Source organism: Boleophthalmus pectinirostris, unplaced genomic scaffold (genome assembly GCF_026225935.1).
Source record: "Boleophthalmus pectinirostris isolate CB_2022bp ecotype Guang Dong unplaced genomic scaffold, ASM2622593v1 HiC_scaffold_19, whole genome shotgun sequence".
Lineage (NCBI taxonomy): Eukaryota > Metazoa > Chordata > Actinopteri > Gobiiformes > Gobiidae > Boleophthalmus > Boleophthalmus pectinirostris.
Window position 1 is genome coordinate 21,197,440 of NW_026571140.1, and position 18,292 is coordinate 21,215,731.

General features: G+C 37.4%; 3 protein-coding genes across 3 annotated transcripts; all 3 read left to right on the forward strand.

The window, feature by feature from the left end:
- Positions 1 to 1,370: 1,370 nt before the first annotated feature.
- Positions 1,371 to 2,655, forward strand: nrn1lb (neuritin 1-like b). Its single transcript, XM_020941560.1, has 3 exons — positions 1,371 to 1,425; positions 1,991 to 2,138; positions 2,352 to 2,655. The coding sequence occupies exons 1-3, from the start codon at positions 1,371 to 1,373 to the stop codon at positions 2,653 to 2,655; spliced, it is 507 nt and encodes a 168-aa protein (XP_020797219.1).
- Positions 2,656 to 4,527: 1,872 nt separating this feature from the next.
- slc38a8b (solute carrier family 38 member 8b) lies at positions 4,528 to 10,902 on the forward strand. Its single transcript, XM_020941703.1, has 10 exons — positions 4,528 to 4,716; positions 7,192 to 7,390; positions 8,305 to 8,461; positions 8,534 to 8,638; positions 8,742 to 8,799; positions 9,073 to 9,187; positions 9,263 to 9,410; positions 10,394 to 10,596; positions 10,672 to 10,723; positions 10,800 to 10,902. The coding sequence occupies exons 1-10, from the start codon at positions 4,528 to 4,530 to the stop codon at positions 10,900 to 10,902; spliced, it is 1,329 nt and encodes a 442-aa protein (XP_020797362.1).
- Positions 10,903 to 14,869: 3,967 nt separating this feature from the next.
- cmtr2 (cap methyltransferase 2) lies at positions 14,870 to 18,292 on the forward strand. The gene is made up of 3 exons (XM_020941628.2): positions 14,870 to 14,905; positions 15,604 to 16,860; positions 16,947 to 18,292. The coding sequence occupies exons 2-3, from the start codon at positions 15,616 to 15,618 to the stop codon at positions 17,982 to 17,984; spliced, it is 2,283 nt and encodes a 760-aa protein (XP_020797287.1). The 5' UTR covers positions 14,870 to 14,905; positions 15,604 to 15,615; the 3' UTR covers positions 17,985 to 18,292.

Genomic DNA, 18,292 nt, shown 5'->3' on the forward strand with positions numbered 1-18,292 from the left:
CTCTAAATTTCCCCTGGGGGTGGCAGTGTTCTTAAAACCACGGTAAACAAAGCTTTCCAATGTCTGTTTGACTTCGCTGATTTTCAATTAAATTAAATAGATTTTCAATTAAATATGTGAATTTTACTAGTAAAATGTGCAAACTCTTGGCATGTTTTTTAATGCACCATGCATGTTATCACTAGATAATATTGGGTCAAGCGAAAGGGATAAATGAATGAAAGGCATTGAGCAGATCTAATCTCATCTGGATTTTTTGTCTCCCAACAGAGTTACATAATACTATAATCCAGAGCTGTCAATCAAACCTATAACCACCACCCTTTTTTGAACTTCTACAACAACTAATGTACTGTTGTCTCATCCTTTGAGAATAATCACAATGTATACAAAACAATGGATGGTGTAAAACTGTTTGAAATCAGAACCTTTAATTTTGCATTGTAGAAAGAAAAACACCCTGACCAATAGAGCTCATTTTCAAATCACAGCAAAAACTGATTTTTCCTCAAATACTTAAAGAGTCTTTAAAGAGAGGCCAAAATAAACATTTATTATAGTGTATTGTATTATTTTATAAACATTTGAACACTCCTTGAGAAAGTCACATTTTCTTTGATACTATTGTTTCACATGTTTTAGACAGATTATTTTCTAGTTAATGGCTGCTTTAAGCTGCAGATTAACAATAGGTTTTTCTTGTGTCTGTATATGGGATGTGGGACATACATTAATGCACAGAGTGTGAGCCATCTGGTGGACAAAGCAAGAGATTTGGAGGCTCAGAAAAACACAAGAGATATTGTAAGACAGATGCTCAAGTCTGAACTATTTGTACAAGCTCGGTGTAAAGGCATATTATTTCAACATCAGTATGAGTGTAACTATTCTCAAAGGCCACCCCCAAACAAGCTCCCACTGGGACATTACCCATCTGTCAGTAAACAAATTATATTGCCATAAATGTAACACATTTCAATTTAATTAGTGACCATTAATATCAATATGAATATATTACCAATTTAAGTATTGTGCAATACACAATAACAATAATTGATTTCTATTTCAAATGTTGTAAATACACCGGAAATGAGAACACTCTAATCCAGTGTACTCCTGTGATGCTGTCATTGGTCTGTTGCACACAGCCCCCCCAACACACACATGCATGTACACATGCAGCATCAGAGCAGTTTTTCTCTGTTAATCCAGCTGGACAGTGCTTGGCAATGGTGCACTTTTGCACCCAGGCCATTTTTAGCACTAATGAGGAAAAACTCACATTCTGGATTTTCAAATTGTAGTGGTTATTTCTAGGCCTTCCAGTTCAGAAGGGGGATTCATCGTGGAGGACACTGCAGAGTCAAAAGATGAGGACTCAACATATCACCTCAAAGATGCTGCTGAATTTGGCATCATTTCTCTGTAAGGATTTTTCTACTCTTATTACAATTGTATGACTGAGATGAATGTACTGCAAGATAAAATTAGTCTTTTAATTATCAATACAGTTCTTAGGAATTTCTTTTTAGGTGTTTTGGGTTTGTCTGTGTGTGATAATAAATTAATAACATTAAAAATAAAGTACAACTGCACATAATTTTGTAATATTGTACTAATTCACCAAAAACATAAAATTACAAATTAATCTACATGCAGAAATGAACAGATCATTTGACACATTTATAATATTCATATTATATCAAATCGTTATAATAATAATACATCGGTTTTATATAGCATATTTTTGTGTGCCAACAAAAAGGGTAACGTTATAGTTCAAGAGCACCTGGCCTCACTAATACTCATCTGGTGAGAAGGGAGTAAATCTCTACAGCTCAGCTCCGAAATCATGCATAAAGCTTTCCCAGAGGAATGGCAGATCTAGTGCAGTTTGATGCTTTTTTTTTTCATGTCAGTTCTACACATATAATTCTTCTCAAAAAGCATTACATAAAAATACTGTAACTTACTCCTATCTTCTTAACAGGTTTAGTCCCCTTGACTTTGGGAGCTGCAATTCCCCCTTCCTGTGGCTCAATCTACAAGAGCTTTGCGCAATGTTTATTAAAACTAGGAGACAGTTTGGTGGAAAATCAACCCGACCAGAATACACAAGACATTGATGCAATTTGCAGGTATGTGCAAACAATCACACTAATAACTATATTATTATTTTGCTAATACTAATAATTATTTTAAAAACATTTTTGAAAAATTTATTATTATTGTCTTAGATATTAAATTACCTATAAGGCACCTTGTGTGTAACTACTTGAAGTGAAAACTTTGCCATGCAGTAGTAGTTAGTTATAGAATCTTAACATCAACAATAAACTTTACCTTCAAAGGTCCTGGAATGAGTTTCATGACTGTGCAAATGCTGCACTGGCTGGATGTCCTGGAGAGGCAGCAGCAGTGTGGGAGTCTTTAAGAAAGGAGTCAAGGAAGACAGAGTTTTCAGGAAACCTCTATGAGATGTGTGCTAGCCGGACCACCATCAGCCCCACTACTGTGCCTGCAGCCCAGAGTCCCCCCACGTCAGAACAGACTAACCAAGAGACACTCAAAGGGAAGACTTACAAAGATGACCCCACTTTTAGCTCGCTGTTTCTTCCAGTCTGCAGCACAATGCTTATCTTTCTCTATGTATAGCTGCTACATTTTTGCTTCAACACACAAAGAAACAGTGATCAACAGTGACATTCTTCAAACTGGCCATGGTGGACTGAATACTACAGTCCTAAATACCAGTTGAATATGAACCTCGAGTCAGATGAACGAGGACTTGGAACAGAACAGTCAGTGGTCTAATACTTCAACAAGGACATGTTGAAAATATAAACTCTATGAAGCCTTCAAGCTGACATGCATGCACTTGGGCAAGATGAAAAGTATGCTCAAGAACTAATTAAATGTCCCTTTTTTTAAAAAAATGTTCAGATATGCAGTGTGTACTTGCAACATGGCAATGATTTATTATTCAAAAACTGTATAGGCCTATTGTATAACAAGCACACATATATTACATAATATAGTTCATGTTACTTAAAAACTATTGGTACTTTTTAAATAGTTTTATATTTGTGAAAAAATACAGCGCATTCTATGATTCCTTCAGCAGTAGAATAAAAAGTAGTTTCATATCTATAGCATTGTTTATTGATTCCTTGTTGACACGATGTAGGCTGATGTTCCTCACATCTACACTGAACTGTAACTTATTATTAGTTTCAGCTGAATTTTTTTTTGGTCAAGTTTGGATGTGCTGTTTTCAGTCAGTCAGATAAGCTTCATGTCCCCACAACACCTTGCTCTCACTCTAATCTCTGATTGTCCCACATATTCATTTAAAACTGCCACACACACACACACACAAACACACGCGCGTGCACACACACAGACATACATGATCCAGATGTTGTAAAACACTTACTTTTGCAATTATTTGGTGGCATTACAATCTGCAAAATTGCAAAAAATCTTATAGTCTGATAAATGCAAACTTTTCTACTGTACTGAACTGAAGTTTATACTATAAAAGATCTTTCCACAAATACCTGATGAAAAGAACCCACAATCCAAACTGAAACTGTTTCTAAACCCTTTGGAGTACAGACAAATGGCTGAGATCTAATTATACTGTAAGTCATAACAAGCACAGAGGAATATCAGATTTCAAATTGCATCTACATAAATCACCCCAGAATGGTTGATTTCACTGAAAGTGAGTGTGTTACAGCTTTCCCTTAATATTTTACATGCCCAAGAACTTCACAGTTCCCTGCAGATGGTTGATAAAAATAAGTGAATAAATAAATAAATGAATACATAAATAAAAATGACAAGGACCCATGGACAGGCCCACCTCTTCTTAAACCTTGGCGTGCAATGTGCAATATCCCTGCAATAAATAAATACATGAAATTAAGCTGTGTATTAAATGTAGGTTTAGCCAATGAGGGACCATGTCTTTATGTGGCCAAGGTTAATCTTAATGCTACATTTAAAGAAAATTTTCTATTGGTTTTAATTCTTTCTTCTTTACCTCCCCATGACCTTTTCCGGGTGTCTCAATGTGGAGGCGCAGAGGCTCTACTCCAAGCTTCTCCCAAGAGACCAGTTAACTCCTGAGCTAATAGGGAGAATCCAGAACCCTTAATATGTGTAGTCTCAAATGCTATTGGTTGTAATAAAAATGTCTTATGTTGGCTAAAACCTCTTACCCCAATGGCTCCCCTGTAGGATCATATAGGCTCCTGCTGGACCATGCTGGACAGGTCAGACTGAAAATAGAGGACACTCACAGCAAACATGCTCACTCACCTTAGTGTCAAATGTGTCACCCCAGGGTGAAATGTTTAATTATCTGAATATACAGCTGGTGTGGGAGGTACAGGGTAATAAAGGGTAGCATAATTTCACTTCAGAGCATGAGACACCAAGCCGCACTAGGTGGGACCCTGAAAAGACTGAAGTAAGCTAAGCTATCTTATCTGTTGAGGAGAAAAGTCCAGACCAGGAATCATGGAGGAACTTGCCCGGGAGAGCATCTGTCTCTTCTCCCGCTCCGCCTCGCACACAGACCAGCCGAGACTGGGCTCGTTTGGCGCCGTGTTCATCATGCTCAAGTCCGCACTGGGAGCCGGGCTGCTCAACTTCCCATGGGCCTTTGAGAAAGCGGGAGGAGTGACCACGGCCATTTCTGTGGAACTGGTTAGTAAAATACTAAAATGTTGAATTAATGATAATTTGGTAATTGGCTTATGACTAAAATAGGGCTCACTGTGTGCAGAAAGTGTTTATTCACCCATATCCATTTAGAAATTTTTGCCTCATTATTTTGTTTGTTTGTTTGACAATAGGATAGGCCTTAAACCTGTGTTATTGGTACTAAGTTACAGACGAGTTTCAGGCATTTAATCATAGATAACCTATTCGAGTCAGCTATTGATTTGAAACGCTTTTGTTAAATAGGCCTACTCTATACGGCCCCTATGAGCGAATGCATATAGGCTTACATTTTAAATTGATGTTAAAAATACAGTGGCCAATATATAATATTGCAAATTGTGTAAAACTTAAGATGACTGTTCTTGGATTGTAGTCCTCCTGATTTGACATAGAGAGCCCATATGTCTCCTGAATGTGAAAAAAGGGCTTTGCTCTTCACAAGTTACCTCTAATGAAGCATCAAGTTTCGGTGAGATTCAAATTCTTGGTACTGCTCCTGAATGAGAAAACAATACATATGTCATAACGTCCAATCAGACAGATGCTAGGGCAGATTAAAGAGTTTTTATCTTATTAACTACAATGTTATATATATTATTTAATTTGAACTCACATGAAGGCTTTGGTTATTCATTGTTATAAAAAACAACACACTGATATAAAGGCATTGTGTATATGAGGCTGTCAGTACTGGAAACAAATGTAGCTTTTGAATGTTGAAACTTAGATCATTGGGAGTGTGTATACAGATTATAGACCCCATAATGTGATATGAATGTCCACAAAATCAAATTTACTCTTCCAAAGTCTCCTTCACACTTTGCTCCTAAAGAATGTTACTTCAAAATAATATTACTCAAGTAGAAATACTTAAGTAAGTAATGTTAATGGTCCAAGAAATTACTCAAGTATGAATGAAATCTATATGGGAAAATACTTCAGTTGAGAGTGACTGTCTGGGTGATCTGATTTATAATTTGAAGTCAGTGTGAGGACAAAACGTTAAATAATCAATAAAATCTGGCATATTAAAAAATAAACTACAAAATGACATTCTTACATCAGAAGTATATAGAAATACAGTGTTCAAATATTTTACTATTGTCAACATGCTTTGGTCAATTGAAGATAATTTTTAAAAAAAGTAAGAATACTGTTACACTGTCAAGTAGGATTAAACCACATCCATATACTTTCAATACAAAGGAAAAATTTACAGGCAAAGGAGGGCTTCACCATGGGGGACCCGTTATTGGCCAATGAGTGGCTACTTCATGGAGGATCTGGTGGAGAAGGCCATTAACACAGCACCAACAGAATGTGGACTCACTATGTGGAAAAGATACATGGATGACATACTACATGACTAATTCAGTAAGGGGCACACACAGGAGCTAACAGACCACCTAAACACAATAGACAGCACTGGAACCATCCAATTCACATATGAAGAAGAAGCAGATAAAACAATAAATTTTCTGAACATGAACTTCACGCACAGGGAAGATGGCAGCATCAAAATAAAAATATATAGAAAACCAACCCACACTGACCAATACCTCTTGTGGATATCGGAACAATCCACAGCCCAAAAACTCTCTATTGTAAGAACATTATTTGACAGAAGCAACATTATAACAGGTGAACAAGACAAACAGGAGGAAGACGGACACATCCACAATGCTCTGAAGCAATACCAATACCCAAAATGGGCAATAAACAAAGGAAAACAACAGGTAAGAGAAAGAAAAACTAAACCAGAGAAACAAAAATGAAAAGGAAAAAAAGAGTGCAGACATGCTAACATTACCATACATAAGGAGCATAACAGAAAAAGTGCAGAGGGCAATGAGAAAACACAATATTAACACACCAGTGAAACTCAGGCAATTACTTGTTCACCGAAAAGATAAAACAGAACTGGAGCATAAATGTAATGTCGTATATGAAATACCCCATATGTCCTGCAATAAAACACACACTGGGGAAACTGGGAGGGCATTCAGTACACAAAAACAGGAACATAGGACAGAATGCGAGAAGGAAACAGTGAAGGCATGCACACTAGCAACAAAACACAAAGCAGAACAGGAACAACTCAAATTGAACATCTCTGACCACTGTAAAAGAGAGAACCACATTATGAACTGGGACAGAGCAAACATCACTGGGACATAGGAAAACAAAGAACCATTTGTAATATGGAAACGTGCCCACGGTACTATAAACTGGGATGAGGGGCTTTTTACACTCACACACCTGAAATACTGTCCTGAAGAAGCCGGACTGCACTCTTTGTTTGAAAAAAGAACCTAATAACATAAGTAGGATTAAAGGTATGGTTTCTGAAAAATACTCTGTTGACATTTCTCCAAAAAACTAAATAAATAATTAAATAACTTAAGTAAATGTAAGAACCCCCCTCTTGTATGTAATAATATCTGTGCTTCTGTTTAGGCATCTCTGGTATTCCTCATCAGTGGTTTGGTGATTTTGGGCTACTCCTCATCCATTAGCAGACAGAAGACCTATCAGGATGTGGTGAGAGAGGTGTGTGGTCGTGCCGTGGGGCAGCTCTGTGAGGTGTGCTTCTGCTTCAACCTCTTCATGATTTGTGTGGCCTTCCTGGTGGTGGTGCAGGACCAGCTGGAGAAATGTAAGCCCTGACTTAATACAGGATGTCTCCATGGAGATATTATTACTTTGCCTTGAATTTTACATTGTTTGGCACTGATTAAATCTCTCTGTGTTTTTGAAAGATTTTTACTCAAAAATACCTTGAAAAACATGTATTGTTAGACTGAGCAGGAAGCCTCTCCATAGATCTGACCTGTAACTTGATCTGCCATTTTTCATGGAAATAGATAAATATAATGCCATTGTGAGGAACATTTCAGAAAAATCAGTAACCATGGAGACAAGGAGAGGGCAGACCCTGAGCAGAAAACTTACATAGTGCACCTTTAATCCCCAAAATGTAAATAATAATTATGAATACCAAACATATGTAACTAGATTTCTAGAACCCCCCTCATAAATACAGTACAATTTTAGTCATGTTTTGTCACTAGCATGTGTGAAGACTAACTAGTATTGTGGCATCCATTTTTTGCAGTGAAATATGTTTCTTTTACATTTCAATACTATTTTCATTTTCAATTCCAGTAGCAAATGCTAGTGACCCATTTTTACATTGGCTGCCTGAAAACCTTTAATCATTTTACGGTTGTCACTAAACCAGTAAACTGAGAGCTTGATTGGATTTACTAAAAATAAATACTACAATGCAGATGTTAGAACAGTCCTCTGAGGTATTGTTAACTATGTATTTTTTTAACACTCTTGCAAAACACTTTTCTTTCTATTGTTCATCAACATTAAAGCATTTATCTTGCTCTCATTAAACACAGAGTCAACAGATCTGCATACTGAAAAATGTAAATGATTTCATAAATCAAGAGGGTACAGCTGTATATCCGGCACACTTACCTCTTTGATAGTCCTCCTATACGTTTCTTTATTTCTTATTTTGTACCTATGAATAATTTATGCCATGGCTTTACTCCACAGTGTGTATTTCTTTATATGAAACTGCCACTGGCTCCACTGAGGCGGAAATGCCTTATCACTGGTACACGGACCAACGCTTTGCCCTCTTCATCATGTGTCTTGTCATTATTTTGCCACTGTCCATCCCAAAAGAAATTGGTATCCAGAAATACACCAGGTACAAGCTTTACCTAGGGGCCGCTGACATACAACTCTTTATGTTATTAAACTCTTATTCCTGTTGTGTCAGTGTGCTGGGGACTCTGGCTGCTACGTACCTCTGTGTTGCAGTGATTGTCAAATATTACTTGATGGAGAGCCACGCTGTCATCATCACTCCAGAGCACAGCCAAGGGTCAGCAACCAGTAAAAGTTCACTTAAAGCTGCCTTCATATTTCACACATCTTTACAGAGTTTTCATTAATTCATTTTGGTTTTGTTCTTGTTCTTTTTTTAGAGTGGGTTCCTGGGCATCAATGTTCAGTGTTGTGCCAACTATTTGTTTTGGTTTTCAGGTAAGGAATGGATATGATAAGTTACGATTATTATTATGCATAATTTCTGAGCATTCAAAGGTACATTGCATTAACTGGGAGAGTATATGTCATTAAACATTTAACCATTCAATAAGAACTGCACTGCAGGGAGTCCATAGTTCCCTTCATTAAATAGATAGTGTACTACTATTTGTAGGTAGGTTTTGAAGTACTTTATTATTAAAATAGTACTATTCTATTTTGAACATAAAAAGATTGAGCTTGTCTCTGGTGATAAATTTAACGTTACAGTGCCATGAGGCGTGTATAGCCATCTACAGCAGCATGGAGAACCGGAAGATCTCTCACTGGGTTGGCATCTCAGTGGTATCCATGTTTTTCTGTTTACTCATCTACACTTTGACTGGTGAGTCAGTTATTATTGGCTTTGAGTGACACTGAGTTTATTTTGCTACCTAACTGTCATTCTGTTAATGTACAGGTGTGTACGGCTTCATGACATTTGGGCGAGATGTTGCTTCTGATATTCTTATGTCTTATGCTGGAAATGATGTGGTCATGATTATCTCACGACTGCTTTTTGGCATCTCTATCATCACCATATATCCAATCATTCTTCTATTGGGCAGGTAAGAAACAACTGGTTTCATAAAGGTCATATATTATGCAAAATTTACTCTTAAAAGCATTAAGACATGTTATAATGCTGTTACCTCATCAAAAACACCTAGAGTTGTGTTTGTTTCATTCACACATGTTCAAGTGATCCTTTATTATTAGTTTGTCTACATTTCCAAAGTTCTCACAATACTCTCTTCCACCTTGTGATGCCATGAAGCTGTAGTTTTCAAGTTAACAGTTATGTTTACCTTTTGTTTAGTGAAAATGGGAAATCCCAGAGCTGAAATCATCCAAATGCTTCTAGTGAAGGTGTATGGAGTGGAACATAGTGGAACACTTTCTGCATTACCACATGACATGGTGTTTTCTGTTTGAGAATAAGTCAGCCTAAATATATAGGGTTTGTGAGAAAAATATGTGTGAATTGAACAAAACACAACTCCAGGTATGTTTTTGGTGAGGAAAATAGTGTAATATGGCCCCTTTTACGTGACCATGGCATTTGTATTATTATAAAGTTAAATTATTTATTTGAAACCACCGTTGCCATACACAGTAGATATCTTACCTGATATGTTTTTGTTCTGCACTGTGCATGCCCATACTCCTATACTGTAATAATAGTTTTGTAGCTTTGTAGTTTTTACTATTGAAGCTGTATTGCTTTGCCTGGATTGTGTGTTAGTATGGCATTAAACATGCCTATCTAGCATCATTTAATTACAAGTATATTAGTGCTCAGAAAATACATGCATTCTTACTATAAGCAGGCTCAAATTTCCACAGATCTGGAATGTAACTTTGCCTTATGGCACCACCTGCTTTTCTTCACTAAGATAGAGGATGTGTTCCTCAGTATGGCACAATAATAACATCTCCATGGAGACAAGCTTTAGAAAAGTTATGCAGTGTGCACCATTAAGTATATCTTCATGTTCTTGTTAAAGATGTTTATTTTTAATCAACCTATTTTGAATCTTACCCTGCACAGATCTGTCATTCTGAATCAAATGCTGAGGATCAGGCGGCGCAGTCATGGGATCGTCACCAGTTCATTTGAGAGTCGCTGCCGTGTTATTCTAACTGTCGTGTGGATCACTGTCACTCTTCTCATCGCCATGTTTGTCCCAGACATGGGCGAAGTTATCAGTGTGATTGGAGGAATCAGCGCTTTCTTTATCTTCATCTTTCCTGGTAAGAAAACTAACTCTCACTCAATAATTTGCATCAGTATGTGTTCATTGTTGATACAGTGCCTATTCTTTACAGGGCTGTGTCTCGTGTTTATAATGCAGACAGAGCAAGGATCATCCAGATTCAGGTCAGTGATCAATATTTTTGTATAGAAATTTAAATGTATAAAAACCCATTTTCACATGTTAACTTTCTCCTTTTAGTGGTGTTTTAACAGTTTGGGGAGTCATAACCGTTGTAGTTGGAGCTTTCATTTTTGGACAGAGCACAACAATCGCAATTATGGAGCTCATCAACAAATTTTAAATGTGAACTCATCATGTGGTACTCTGTGTGCTCTTCTCTTCTTCACACTTTCCAAAGACATTTTCACAAGACACTGATGTGAAGTGGGAGCTTTTGAGTGAGTGTGGGAGTGAATGATACCTGTGTGAGCCTTGCATAAAACTGATCGGGGCCCAAGGTGTACCCAGCTAGCGCTCCAAAGTTACTGGCATGATCAAAGCATCTACACTGTGACTCTGGGCATATTTTAACTTTATTTTATTTATTTTATTTCGTTTGCACAATTGATGGTAAAAGGGTCTTCTCTATACATAATGTGAATCAGTGTAATAAATCCCATTGTATAATTTCTGAATAAGGAAATCATCGGAATATTTCCTTGTGTTTGGTGTAAAAAATAATAATGTATTTATGGTGTGAATAAATTCTATTCCACTTTTTGGGTTCTGTGCGTGAATTTTTTTTACAGGGACAGTGCAGCTTAACACAATCCAGCTATCTAAAGATGTACCAACAGGGGGCAGTAATGTGTCACTCAATTTGCATTATTGTGTTGGCAGCATAGTAGTAAGATCACGGTTTCCCAACCAGTGGTACCCTTTGGACCGGGTGGTACTTGGAGTGATTTCTGATTGCAAAGAAGGAGAAATTTAATAGCATTTGATACCAAGTTTTTGGGAATGTTTATAGAATGGTTTAGGACATAGATATCATTAATACAAGACAGTGTAATAGCGTTCATTTAGAATAGATTTTTATACCTAATCAGGAATGAAAAAGGGGAACCACTGACTTAACTGAATGCGCTCAGTAGAGTATCACAGTGGAGTGGGAACATTTAAGCAACCAGTCAAAATCAGATAACTAAAATATTCAAATAAGTCAATGATATGATTGCTGTTGGAGTGTTTACATGTACAAGATAAATCTGATGATCAAAAACACTTAAGTGAAAGTTGTTGCCAGCTAATCAATGTATTTTGGAAGAAAAAGTACAATGAATTTAATAACAACGGTCACCTCTTTCGTTCTTAGACTTAGACAAACTTTATTGATCCATAGGAGCTCACACATCACAATATATTGTAATAACATAAATAATAAAACATAAATGGTAATAATTCATTTAAAAAAGTAGCTATATATATATATATATATATATATGGCCACAGACTGGTGTCAAATAATACATAATTATATGAATGTATATTATAAGTCAAAATAAAATAGAAAAATAAGTAATAAAAAACAAAACAAAATCATAAATCTCCATTCTTGTCTTTGCCCTTCTCTGCATAATAAAGGAGTGAGCAATCAGAAACAAATCTGATTACTCATATCAAATGTAACAGTTTACAAGGCATTTCAATAATCTGGTAACTTCAGAAATCAGATAATGATCAGGTTTTAAGAGAGTATGTACACATAGCCAGTGTTTGAACGTTTTCCCTTTTCACCATATAGATTTACTCATAGGCTTCTACAAATGCTTATAAGTTGTAGTAAGCAAACAAAAATTTGCATATTCAGTTTGTTTACTTTCCTCCATAGACCTCTGCATGGCCTGAATAAGCTCAGTGATTAACCTACCAGAATACAGAAAGATGACTCGATAGTACACTTATTCTTTATTGGCTGCAAGCTTGAGTAGTTATATCTCTGTGCTCATGAGTGGCTATATGCATTGTATAATAAACGTGACTAATAATTTACTATAGAGGCTGACAGTGTCCAGATCTAGAGGGCATCACTTTGTACATGAGATACGCTGGAGCCTTTCCGCACACTTTGCTTCATTCAGAAATGGAGCATCTGCAAATACATTAACTTATCAAGGCTTTGTTATGTAATGGACTTTATAACTCGTGCATGCATTTATGCTTACTTGAGTTTAGTGTATGAGATTATGCTTTAAACTGCATGCCAAAAGGACTAAACCCACTAAAAGCACTATTAAAACACTGAACGATACTACTACCAAAGATACCACAGATGCCTAACTTTGATAATCCTTCCTAAAATTGTAACAAAACTATGCAGGGATTAGTCCATAAATAAATGTTAATGAGGGCATTGTAGATGTTAAATGCTGCCTGTTATATCAATCCTTAGGGCTTCATGTTGGTAAATAAACCCAGGGCAAAACAAAAAGCCATTATTCCCTCTTAGATTATCCGCTCATTCCCTTAGCCCCTCTGAAAAATAATATTTCCAGCCCTCATTATTATGCAGTAGGCTGTAGCAGCTTTGTTATTGAAAGATTACTTCTAATGTAGACATCAACCACAGATAATTAATGAAGTGACACTTTGTGGTGGTGACATTAATTAAACCCTTAATTGGTCTTGATAAGAACATCAATGAAATGTCTAAAAAAAAAGACTAGCACTGTGTTATATCCAATAGTGTTTTCCATTGCAAATCTGCACTGTAACCTCGATAATTACACACAGAAATGTCACCATTATCATTGTAACTCACTGAAAATCATATTATTCTTGTATTCCTGCGACCTCTTCACACAACAGACACGCCATGCTTTGGTTTGTGTTAAATAGCAGGGGCTTTGCATGTATGTGAATGACCTTGTTTTCTATATGCACCAAGGTTAAAGCGGGCAGCTGAGATCATCATAATGTAGATAGCATGCGTCCATCACTGCTCAGAGCACGAATGGTGACAGGAGATCTTTGACCTGCAGGGCTGAACTTAAGCATGTAATCACTGCTGTGGCAATGAGCACAGGTGAAGGAGAGGCCTATGTCACCTTTTGAGTGAAGGCAATTACATTACATTATAATTGTTTTTACAGGAACACCAGTTTATTTTGGACCTCTGCACATTTTTATATGTTAAACAGTCAAAAGTGCCAGGCTAATGTAGTGCTGAAGCACTAAAAGCTTCATAAAGGCTTTCTTAATGACACATAATGCTGATCAATTTGACAGGTAACACTACAGTTTGCCAAGAAAATGACTTCTTGAAATAAAATGTCATACACACTGACCCAAAAATTGTTTGCCCATAATGCTTGAAACATTTTGTATTAAAAACATCAAAAAATGAAATTAAATAGATAAGCATCTAACTGAGAAACACATATGTGAAATAACTGAATATTTGTGTGTTTTAAAATATCTTGTGAAATATTTTTTTTTATTATTATTATTATTTAAAAAAGGTGAATTAAAAAACACCAATGACTTTTTTAAATAATATCCCACAATGACCTTTAAAGATCAGTTGTAATCTACTTGGCCTATAGTTTCTGTAAGGCCTGCAGTGTTAAGCTTGCGTGTTAAGTCTTGTTTGTCGCCTGAAGGTTTGAAGGTTTTTCATTTTTTGCTCAGCAAAATTAGCCTAGCCATTAATATTAATAAAAATCGGTTAAGTAAGCCCAAAAATCTATGAAGCAGAACATAACTTGCATTATTGTATTGTAATAATATTGTAATTTATTGTGTAATAATTCCTCAAAAACAAGGTAAATGGAATAAATAAAACAATTAACTTCAAAGTCTACCAGGAAGGCACAGAAATGCTAAAACACCATCTGACTGCATGCAGCATTGGACTGGATTTCTATTTATTAAGATCTACATTTTGCCCAAGACCAAAGATAAAGTAGGACTACTACAGCTTAACAACAAAGCTCCCTCAGTCAGATCAGTATTTTTCTCAGATAATTACATACCAGTGAGTGACACAGATCTGTTCAGCATGGATGATCTGGGGTTCACTGTAGCCTTCACAACAGCAAATACTACTACTACTGCTACTGAATTGGTCTAAAAGGTTCAAATAGACTAGTTGTTTTCAGTTGGTCACAAGATTTATTCACTTTGCTTATTTTAGACAATAGTAGGCCTACAACATTATATTCTCTTGTGATTTTCAATTAGTAGTTCAGTGTTTTAAATCGGTACTAGCTCTTTAAACGAGACGACGCGCTCTTTGTTGTACACATGCGCAGTGCCCGTTCCAGTCACGTGATCAAGTTGTTTCCTTGCTTACAGACGCTTAGGTGAGTGTGGTCAGCTTTATACGTTTTCTGTGTCTTGTCATTTAAATTTTCACTGATTTCTGTCCCAGTGTGGTATGGTAGAAAGTGTGTTCGCATTGTTCAGTGGCTGGCTATTTCAGTCAGTTTAATCAGGCATTTTTATTTCACTTGAGAAAACTTCATGGGTCTAACTTAAGAATGGCCTTATTCTTAATAGGCCATACCTATGACGCAAGTAGTAGTGGTGTGTTTATTTAATACATGTCCCATTGATATAGATACATGATGTTCATAATAATACAAATGTGCAAAACATGACTATGCCTATTTAGACTCTGTAAATGAAATTCAGTAAGTTTTGAACTTTGCTACTTATTTACTCATAAAACGAGTCATGTTCGTGAAGTAATGCATTTCTGTAAAGTTATGTAAGGTAATATTTATGGTGTGGCATTAGTAAATATATTGCAGTTAAGGTCAGTTTTCACCTGAGCTTTTTTGTACAGTTGGCTAAATTACTCATTCAATCCACCATTAATTATTTTGTACATTATTAACATATGCTTTAATGGGATAGCTGAATTAAATAAGTCATTCTAAAATATTATCTTATCATAATGAAGAGTACTTATTTATAATATCAGTTTTAAAAGTGATCAGACTTTAAATGAGATAAAAGTGAATGGGGTGTGTAAAAATATTTGTTTTTATTTTCCCAGTGGTTTGGCAGTATGAATATGAGAAATGGGGCCAGGAGGAAAGCTGCACGACAAACAAGATACAGTGCAGTGAATGGTGACCCTGACACACTGGCTGAGACTAAAAGTCTGTTTACTAAAATTTGGACTTACGCTAAACCATCCAACGAGGACTGGCGCATACCAGAACCCAATGTGTCTCTTAAATATCCTGCCTCTGTACACAGAAATCTGGAGACACTGAAGACTTCACTGAATGCCGTGAAAAACCTACTCAGCGACAAAAATGTCCAAGTTTGGCACCAACACACAAACTCCACCAACCGGGCAGGAAAGGTCATGAACGCAGTTCGCTCTGTGGCAAATGCAGAGATCTGTACTCAGGCCTGGTGCAAGTTTTATGAGATTTTAGGAACATTTGATCTCATCCCAGAGCAAGTAGTACAGAGTGGGGAGCTAAATACAGTACATTTGTGTGAGGCTCCCGGGGCATTTATTTCTGCTTTGAACCACTATGTAAAAACCAGTGAAAAAATGCGGTATGTTGACTGGAGCTGGGCTGCCAACACGCTAAACCCTTACCACGAGGCCAATGGTGGGAGCACGACCATTGCAGATGACCGATTGATAGCCAACACTTTTCCCTGGTGGTTCTTTGGCTCTGATAACACAGGAAACATCATGATACAGAAACATTTGTTGGAGCTTCAGGCGTTTGTAGCTAACATGTACAGAGTGGACCTGGTGACTGCTGATGGGAGCTTTGACTGCCAGGAGAACCCAGATGAGCAGGAGGCGCTTGTAGCGTCTCTTCATTATTGCGAGGTCACAGCTGCCCTGCTGCTGCTGAGCCCCGGTGGCTCCTTTGTGCTTAAAATGTTTACTCTTTATGAACACTCCTCTGTTTGTCTATTATACCTGCTCAGCTGCTGTTTCCACACTGTCCATGTGTTTAAACCTGCCACCAGCAAAGCTGGCAACTCTGAAGTATACGTTGTATGTCTAAACTATGATGCAAAAGAAACAGTTCGACCCTTGCTCTCAAAACTTATCCGAAATTATGGACCAAATTTAGCCCATTTAGCTCTTTTCCCAAACACTGTGATACCTGACACTTTTATGAAACAACATGAAGACATGTGCTCCTACTTTCACAAGCTGCAGGTGGAAACTATCTCAGAGAACCTGAGTTTATTTGAAACTATGAGCCCTGAACAAAGGCAGAGACTGGACCACATTAGGGATTATGTTGCTCAGGAATATCTGCAGCGCTTTGAGGTAATGAAGTTTGGATCAATGAATTTTATCAAATGTTACTTTATCATGCTTTGGTGTTCTAATCAAACATGTGCTTGCTTGTTTAGGTGAGGTTTCTGCCACGGAGCAGGTGGATTTCTCGTAACACAGTGAGTCCTGCCTGCTGCAGTGTTTCTGTGAGACGCCCTTTGGGACAGAAAAAGCAAACAGGCTCCTTCAACGAGCGCAGGGAGCTCCAGACCCTGAGCTGGAGGGAGCGTATCCACAGGAGTTGCCATGCTGCGGGTGTACAAAGACACTTATCTGAGCCTGCTGGGACAGACTGTATACTACAAGGGCCCCTGATCAATTGTCAAGTGACTTCGTGGTACATTATTGTTGGAGCTGCACTGCCTGCTGTCAGGAACTCTCCATTCTGTGAGGTTGAGCTCTTAAATCACTTAAATGAAGCGCTGGGCTCAGTTCAGCCTTTAGACTGGACTGGGGTCTCTCCTTGTGCCTCATGCCATGTGGTGTGCCCAGGCTCAGTGTTATCAGATGTGGCAGGCCTCTGTGCCTCTGGTGACCACACTGACCAACACAGAAGACAGTGTTTGGTGTTTGGCAACTGCTCAGTGTGGGAGCCCTTTCAGAGTCTCATTAGAGATTTTGACTTAACATTTTGCGCAGAGCCCTCTTTCCCACAGACAGGTGGACTCCTTCTTCATGATGGGGAGCCCTCATATCAACAGGAGGTGTTACACTGTGTAGTGGTTTCCCTGCAGCGCCTGCGTGCGGGGGACGCTTTGTTACTGCCTCTGTTTTCTGCTCTCACTCGTGTGGCAGCAGCTGTAGTGTTGTGTCTTCATATGAGCTTTCGCTTGGTGTCATTCAGGTGTCCACGCCCCACATCCACTGTGGGGGCTGTTCTCCTCTGTATCGACTTCTGCCCAGAAGCTGCTGTGGAAGTATTACCAATTTTGAAAGAGGTTCAGACTCAAATAACTCAACTATTACAAGAAAAAAGTGACACAGGTACAAGTCACAAACAGGTGTTACAATTTGTCCCCATAGAGGAGCTTCTCACGCAAGGCCTCACACAGTTTTTGTGCAGTGTCAATTCAGAGATCATCCATCAGAAGCTACATTTGCTGATGCAGTCATAGTCACTGTAGCTTTTATAAAACTTTTATAAGCTTAGTTATATACAGTTTTAGGCAGTTTTAAGGTTATGGTTATGGATATGCAGAAATAATGTACAAATTAAAATTCTAAAACTGATATGCAGAAATAATTTATGGTTAAATTCAATGAAGATTTATGTCAAGTCAGCAATAATCCCAGCCGCCTGTTTGTCACAGATGGTATAGTGGAGGGAATTCATGATTTAATTCAAAGTGCCTTTTCTATAAGCAGTTTGATTTCTGGAGTTTTTTATGTTTGTGAAATATTTATAAAAATAAATGAGAATGTC